Source organism: Pyrgilauda ruficollis, unplaced genomic scaffold (genome assembly GCF_017590135.1).
Source record: "Pyrgilauda ruficollis isolate IOZ18807 unplaced genomic scaffold, ASM1759013v1 scaffold55, whole genome shotgun sequence".
In the NCBI taxonomy this organism is placed as follows: domain Eukaryota; kingdom Metazoa; phylum Chordata; class Aves; order Passeriformes; family Passeridae; genus Pyrgilauda; species Pyrgilauda ruficollis.
The window spans coordinates 6742254-6750774 of record NW_024527155.1 but is presented as its reverse complement, the minus strand read 5'-3'; the positions used below and the strand labels follow the sequence as shown (position 1 = coordinate 6750774).

Below are 8521 nucleotides of genomic sequence, written 5' to 3'. Positions count from 1 at the left end.
CACAGTTATCACATCCTGAGTGCATTCAGTCCTGCACAAAATAAAGTTGCAACCCTTCAACTTTTACAGGAAATGCCTGATATATTTACTTATAAAATCCAAGATCTTAGAATGTCAACCCAGGAGGTCAGGGTCAGTCTTTTTCTAGGAACCAAAGCTGTTCCAGAGAATATTTGTCAACTCTCAAAGTCTTTGCTTCAGGTGTTGTAGCAAGAACCCTTGGTCAAATAGCTTTACAGCATGATGCTTAGTTTTCTGCAGAGGTGAGTTTGAACAATCTTTGAGTGAGTAGATGGGTAGAACAGGAAACCTGGTTCATCAGGTTACTTCTGGGTTACTGCTCAGGCTATGGCCCTTGTACTGTCCCTCAGAGGCTCCTGCTTGTACCCAGCTGTAGAGCAGATCCAGATCCATGATGGAGGCTTCCCGTCTGCTCCCTGAGAAAAGGCCCTATGCTTAGGCACTAAAGAAACTCATAACATTATTGGATGAAGCTTGAAGCCCCTTGATTCTTTCAACCACTTCCATGCCTTTTCTTGTAACCTAGCTTCTACACAACAATTTTAATAAATGAACTCACCTGCATTTTGTGAATTCCTCCTGTATTGTTTCACATATTACTGAGATCTAGTGCAGCAGTGACATAAGGGGTGTTATCCCATTATTAGAACTCTTGCAGTGAGTTTTGAGAGAAACAAAGAAAGCAGATATATGTTATTTGGGTTACAATATGTTGTAAAGCATATTACAAAATACATATGTTATTTGGATTAGAAACTTTGAGTATTTGTAATAGAACGTCTCTTTCTATAATAACATTTTAGCTTTCTTGAGGAGCCTGTTTCATTTTTTCCGATGTGATAAAGGAGACTCTCCCCTGTGTTTTACAGAGTTGTATCTGGGTCCTTTGATCCTAGCTAAATGCTTTGCTTTAAAAGTTCAGGTACAGGATATTACTCTTAATATGCTTTTCACAATTTTTTCACAGGAGGTCATATTGGAATCCAAATAGGAAGTCAGTTCTCTGGGGGTCTTCTACAGAAAAAGAATGGTACATTTATTTATACTGCATATTTGTATTTATTTGCTACATCCATACTGAATAATAAAAATGCCTTAAAAAGACCCCTCCTTAGCGTATTGCCAGTGGTGCCAGATGAAAAGAAATGTTTATTAACATCTCTCTCTCTCTAAGAAGAGCAATATATTTACTAGACACCAGTTACTAAGTTCACACACACATATTACACAGTATGGCTATATTTGAATGATCATAGTTAAATAAGAAAACAGATGTGTTTGTAGAGGCTGAATCCATATCTGCATGAACATGTACATATAAAACCAAAGTGGTGCTTGGTTCCTTTTAAAAAAAGGAAGTGAGACCACTTTGGCCTGCTGTGAAATCAGTGGCTGATGTTGGGAAACCAAGAAGCCAACCCATCCTCTCTGACTTTTGCCATGTAATGATTTGTGTCTGTCCTGTACAACCAATGTGTGTCCATTTTGAAGAGTTTTCAGCCCCTTAATAGAAAAATATAAAACAGAGAAAAGGTGATAATTAAGGTTTTTATTCTCTCCTTAGAAAGAGGAGATGTAATGAGAAGGCAACTTTGCTTTTGTAGCAGTGAGAGGCTAATTTAATACAGCTTAGCCCTTTGTATTGTTCTATGTCTCTGAAGAATTCCAATATTCTAATGAAGCACAGTTTCATAAAAAGGTCAAAATTAACATGTAAAAAATGCAGAACATCACAGCTGAAAGCAATTTTCTTATGACTTAAGTATCCTGAGTTCAAATTTTATTATCTGCTTTTAACCTGTGTAAAATAAAACAGGCTTAACATTGTTTCCTTGGGTCTGGCATATTAACTCCCTAGTCCTTCCTGGGTGTATTCTACATGCAAATTTAGGTATTGTTGTGCTAGTTTTTGATTTCTTTCTTATTTCTTTTCTAGCTTCTTTCAAAATTTCAGCTAGCTTGAACATCTTTCCACCACTGCTAACAAATCTAGCAATAACACGTAAGTAAAGGAAACTAAGTGTATTCAGTAAGTGTTCAGTTTTAGGGGGTACAGACAGAAGACTTTAATATAAATGGGGAAAGGTACTGATAAAGGAAGCCATGGATAATTCAGAAGAGAAGCATGGTGATTAGAAATAAACTGTTGTCTTAGCTGAAGTGAAGGTGACTAATTAAGCTCTAGCTGAACATAACTGTAACCATTTGTAGGGTATATGAGTAAGAGATATGAGTGATGAATGCATACACAGCTGTACAGTGGTTAGATAGAAAACAGCAAATGGAGATAGGCAGGCAAAAAACATTTAGTGAGAAAATGAAGCTTTGGACAAGCTGATTTTCCCCATGTGGAGGCTGGGGATTTTAAGTAATTTTTAACAGCCAGTCTTAATTCACAGCTGCTAATCCTGCTCACAATGGCCGTGTGTGCAGCACGTGGGGCAACTTCCACTTCAAGACCTTCGACGGGGACATATTCACCTTCCCTGGGCTCTGTAATTACGTTTTTGCCTCCCACTGCAACGCTCCCTATGAGGATTTCAACATCCAGATTAGGCGTGAAGTGGTGGCAAACACTCCAACCATCAACCGCATCACCATGAAACTCGAAGGTGTTGTTGCTGAACTAACAAAAGATGCTGTCATGGTTGATGGCAACAGGTAAGTTCACTCATAACACTGCTTAGGTATCCACAGGCTTTTTTTTCCCAATTATTGCCAAGTACGTTGGTGTGTTTAGGGGGGAAACAATTATGTATTCTTTAATAGACCTGACAATTTTACCAACATAAATAATGAATAAAATGCTATTAATTCATGTCATACAAAATAAATCCTTCCCTTAAGGATTGCCTCAAAAATAAAATTTGGATGAAATGTTCTGAGAAGCTGGATCCAAATTTACATCCATATTTGATAATGCTGGACCATCTTATTTCATAATTGCTTTTCTTTCCCAAAAATACACTATTTTTGAATTCCTACAGATGGTGGACACCAGAAGACTTTCCCTTCTTCTTATCAAACATTTGGATCAGAAGCTAACTAGCATTCTTTCTGCCTTTTCCCAGAGTTCAACTGCCATATAGTCAATCTGGTATTACGATAGAGAAGAGCAGCATTTATGTAAAAGTTGGCAGCAAAATCGGTGTTGTGTTATTGTGGAATGAAAAGGACAGCATTCTGGTAAGAACTGCTCCTGGACCTGTTTACCCCTTCATAGAACAGAGCTAATCTTTGATTAGGCTTGGCTCTACCTGTTATGGGGGTTGCTACTGCCTTCTTATCTCACACTGTTGAGCAATTCTTTCTTAGTAAAGATAGGCTTGCATCCAGGTAGTCCTAAAGAAAATTACGTGAATTTATACCTAGTGGATGGCAAGCATCTGCTTAAAACAGGATGAAAAATCACTTTCATTGTATCATTAGCTATTAGTACTATTAGTATTATTATAGGGCCTAATTACCCCTTCAAATATATTTTTAGCAGAATTTCACTCTCCTATGCCTTCATTTTTTTCTGTGGATTTGATTTTCTTTCTGAAGAATCAATAGAAAGTGGCTAAGGATAGTATAGATAGTACAGTGAAATTTGAAGTGTGTGTCAATAGTATCAATAGCTTGGACTCAGCAGTCAAATCTAAGCTGTCTTTATTCCACCCTTCATGCTTGAATTTAATTGCTAAATAAAATTCCATAGATCTGACAAGATATACTAAGAGACAGCAGATGCAACTGTTTTCTCTGGTCTTGAATATATTTTAGAATATTTATACTAACTTCTGTCAACTTGCTATTCATCATTGTAGCTGGAATTGAATGAGAAATATGCCAATCAGACTTGTGGACTTTGTGGTGACTTCAACGGCTTTCCCATATACAATGAGTTCATTTCAAACAGTAAGTGTTTTAAATTTAAAAAAAAAGGTTTATGGGATCTCCAACGGGCTGACATCATCAGCATTCCTCTTTCCCATCCTGTCAAATGGTTTACTCATAAGATATGATTCAATCTCTATTTAAAAATATGTAGTAGAGAGATCAGATTATGTAAATTAATGCTTTGAGTGTAAATGTAGTACTGGTGCTAACAAATGATTGCATATCTCTTGCTTGCCACTGTTGTAAACCATGATGGTAAAACTAATCAGGTAACTCCATAAAAATGAGCAGACTTTCACTAATAAGATAATTAAATATAGAAATATATTCAATAAAACAAAAGGCAATTATATTTTCTAGACAGTACATTTCTAGTTTCATTTTTGTCTCAAAATCCGTATATCCACATTTCCCTGTTGATTTGCATAATCTTTGTAAAATCTTATATTTTTAACTATTCCCAGCTGGAACATTTTCCTAAGCCTTGTCTTACAACAATCTCCATTCTCCAAATTCTCATTTAGATCTTTTTTTTTCCTCTGCCCTGAATGGGCTCAATATAATCTGAATAGGGTTTGTTATTTTTCTGGGAAAAATCTTAGTGTGCATCTAGATGTAATAGGCTGAGAATTGTTTTCCAATGTTTGCTTTTTCCAGGGTGCTGTACAAAGAAAATTGAGGTAGTGATGTAGTGCTTCCTTTGGAAGAGGTGCTGATCACATTTAGCTTAAGGGGGCTAACTGTCTTGGCCAGCCTTGACCCAAATTTTGAGAGAAAAAAAAGATAACAGGCAGTTGCTTTGAACAAAAACCTCTGATCTTCATTATTAAACTTCTTTTCTACAGATATTAAGATGACAGCCTTGCAGTTTGGGAATATGCAGAAAATGGATGGGCCAACAGAGCACTGTGAAGACTCCACTTCTATCCCGACATATAACTGCTCTGATAATCTCGTAAGGATCTTTTGACTTTCCTTTTGTTTTTCTTTCAAATTTATCCGTTCCCTTCTACAACTTCATACAGGCCAATAGCAAAAGCCCTCAGGCAACAACAACTTAAAGAGAGCTATAAAATTATGTTACATAATAATTACAAAAAATAACAATACCAACCCCCCCAACTTCTTTCTATTTACTGAGATTTGTCTATTTTTTTCCTCCAAAGGATGACATATGCGAGAAAACATTGACCAGCTCTGCATTTGCAGACTGTAATGACCTAGTTGATGTTGAAGACTACATCAAGACTTGCCAAGATGACTTGTGCCGCTCTGCAGAATCTAAAAACAGCACATGCATCTGTGACACCTTTGCTGAGTACTCCCGGCAGTGTGCTCATGCTGGTGGGCAGCCCCTGGACTGGAGAACTTCAAAACTGTGCCGTGAGTATCGCTGGAGACAGCCTTACTACATGCTCAGTAATTAATAAACAAGCTCTCAAATAATGCTGAGGATGCAGGAGGAGTTACAGCCTGTTCACGACTGAATCCTTTAGAAAATTCTGATATATAAGTTCCAGCATGAAGACTTTGACAAAAGAGCTAAGGATTTTAATGCAAACTGAATTAAACACTACCAAAACACTAACATGGATACTCTAATGAGAGTCAAAGTGTAATTTAAGGAACCGGTATAGTGAAGGAAGCAAATAAAGGAGAAACAAGAAGGAAGAATGAGGCAAGCTTGCTTGCTTGCTTGTATTCCTGATTCTTTTCCTCATGATGGCTCTAGCACTTGTGGTTCTCAGTTAGCTGATTGGATCTTCACAGGTGTATGTCTAACTAACCACCTGTTTATCTCCTCTTGCTTGACAGTGATGAGTATGTATTAATTTAAACATATACTTGATTATGGGGTAGCTGTTTATAGTGTCATTTGCTCCAAAACAAAAGCCCATGAGGTGCTACTTGTCCTTCTGATGGTATCTCAAAATGCAAATATACTAAAGTTTTAAGAATTTAAGTCTTACATTTCACTAGGAGTACAGGTGTTCATACAGAAGGGAACCTTCAGTAGAAACAGACCTTGCTGGCTTTCTGAGGTTGTTACCTTGCCGTCCCCAGAAATCCAGTCATTGAGCCAGTTCAGCACCAGAGTAGTGGAATGCACATCTCAACTGTACCTCAACTGTAAAACAGGGTTAAACTTGCAAATTTTGAGAGCTAGTGGTCAATTGCAGTTTGGTGTGGTTTTTCTAAATCTAGCTTACAAACTTAGATGGATATAAATATTTACATGTATAGAGAACTAGAAATGCTTTAGACTGAAAAAAAATCTCTTCCTTTAAATTTCAGCCAAGAAGTGTCCTTACAACATGCAGTACCAGGAGTGCAACTCCCCCTGTACTGATACATGCACGAATCCTGAACGATCTCTGTTTTGTGAAGAGCACTGTATTGATGGCTGTTTCTGCCCTCCAGGCAAGTCCTTAAGTACTCACATCTCTGATCTCAAAGAACAAGAGCTTACCTGTAGGTTCCATGGGATTTAAGCCTCATATAGTTGCATTTTTCACAGCTGCAAGTGACAAGTGTTTGTCACGTGTCAGCTGAGAAAAGATGTGTGAATTAATTGCCAACACATGTGCAATATTCAGAAAGCAGGAAAAAAGAACAGCAATGAGATCAAGACTAATCTTTCAACCAGCCACCTATGCTACAACAAGTCCCTCTTTCAGAGCAGGTGGAATTTAAGAATACAAAGGTTGAATCCTTCCCTCAGCAGGCTGACACAGTCCTGCTGTCCTCAGCATTACTGTGTCCACTCACAACAACTGCAGATCTCTTGCTAAGAAAAGATTTAGGATTTATAACAAATAAAATGGTGTATAGGAAATGCGTCTTTAATTGATCAAGGTTTTGTCTTTTTTTTTTTTTTTTTTTTAAATTTAGGGACTGTATTTGATGACATCAACAACTCTGGCTGCATTCCCCAGCAGGAGTGCTCCTGTATTTACAATGGCAAAACCTATGCTACAGGAGCTTCTTTTTCAGAGCCATGCCAGACCTGGTAACCTTTGTTACTTTTTAAACTCACTATTTCCTCTCATATATTTAATGGGTTTAATAGTTTATTATATGCAGTTGCATCGCTGGTAATTGATGTGTGTATTTAACTGACCGCTTCATTTCCAAAGCACCGCTAAAGAACATTATTTGTTTTATTTAGCAACAGCCATCACTAGCTTTGCACTCTATCTCATGGTGATCAAAGCAAGGATTTACAATGTTTAGATTTCTCACCAGTCAATTAAAATGCTTCCTCCTTGTTTATTTTGTTCAAACATTTGAAATTCTCTGAGGGGAATGAAGTTATAGTCATTAATGTATTTGCAAATATTTATTTTCTCTCGAGAAAGCAAGGGATGACACAATACAAGCTCAATTTCACAATTATTAATCCTGTACCTGTGCTCTACCACATCAGCTTTGAAAATAGACACAGTCTGCATCAGGAGCAGATGTGGAGTTACCTTTTCTTATTTATTAGTCTATGATACATTTGTATTACAAAAAAAAAACAAAACAATGACAAAACAACAAAACCACCCAGAAAATATTTTAACTTGTCGTTGTGCTTTATGTTACCTGAAAAAATCCACACAATGATTTATCCAAAACCTGTTTTGGAGAGTTCACCTGTCCAAAGAAGGAAAACAATCAGATAAGCAAGGAGAATGGTTACCAGAGAAATTTATTTTAATACGATGCATCACAAGTTCACTGCATTTTGGAAACTCTTAAACCTGTGTATCAAACCACAGCTTGAAGGAAAAAGCAATAGCAAAGCAGCTGCACCTAACCGCACTGTATGTCCTCTTGTTCTGGACCACTCTTACTGATTCCACCCAACTTTATTCTTCCAGTACCTGTAATGGAGGCCAGTGGAGCTGCCAAGACAAGTCATGCCCAGGAACGTGCTCTGTCGTGGGAGGCTCCCACATTTCCACATATGATAAGAAGCACTATGATCACCACGGAGACTGCACCTACCTCCTCTCTAAGGTGGGACTCAGAGGATACTTCTAGGTCATAAAGCCTTATAGATTTATAGAAAGAAAACACTTACTAAACTTAGCACTTCTGACATACCGACATTAAATTCCCTGCCACTTAGCCAGATGTTTCCTACGCTGCCGTTTCACTGACAATCATCAGGTAATTATTAGGATGTCATGCAACCGTGTGCGGTGCTCACTGGAAAATGTCCAGTTCTGTGAGAGAGTAATTGAAGAGCACTGTCCTTTTAAGAATTTGCCTAGTGTGCAACCTTCAGTACAACTAATCTAGCTCTCTTACTGGGTTGCATAATTTTTGCCATGTTACTCTGTTATAAGGCATTTGGACAAATGGTACAACTCTAAAAATTACAGTAACTGTTCTTAAAAATAAAGATTACAAACCAGCCTTTTTTTTTATTTTTGCAGAGTTTAAATACAGAAAAACACTTCAAGTTAATTGATGCATTCCACTTAGCTTTTAAATGTTTTTAAACATTTAAAAATAACTCAAAATAAATAGAAAATTTGGAAATTAATTATAATTAAAATATTTAATTACAGACATGTAGGTGAAATGTTTTGATCTTTTTGGGGCTTTTTCTGTTTGTTGTTTGCTT

At 37.1% G+C, this 8521-nt stretch overlaps 1 protein-coding gene across 1 annotated transcript in view; it reads left to right on the top strand.

The window, feature by feature from the left end:
- Window positions 1-348: 348 nt before the first annotated feature.
- LOC121360931 (mucin-5B-like) overlaps window positions 349-8521 on the top strand; it is a 32991-nt gene continuing 24818 nt past the window's right edge. The window contains exons 1-9 of the mRNA XM_041481115.1: window positions 349-412; window positions 2415-2682; window positions 3093-3207; window positions 3831-3921; window positions 4749-4858; window positions 5070-5286; window positions 6199-6324; window positions 6796-6913; window positions 7770-7908. Coding sequence (XP_041337049.1) covers window positions 349-412; window positions 2415-2682; window positions 3093-3207; window positions 3831-3921; window positions 4749-4858; window positions 5070-5286; window positions 6199-6324; window positions 6796-6913; window positions 7770-7908 — 1248 coding nt within the window. The remainder of the gene's footprint in view (window positions 413-2414; window positions 2683-3092; window positions 3208-3830; window positions 3922-4748; window positions 4859-5069; window positions 5287-6198; window positions 6325-6795; window positions 6914-7769; window positions 7909-8521) is intronic.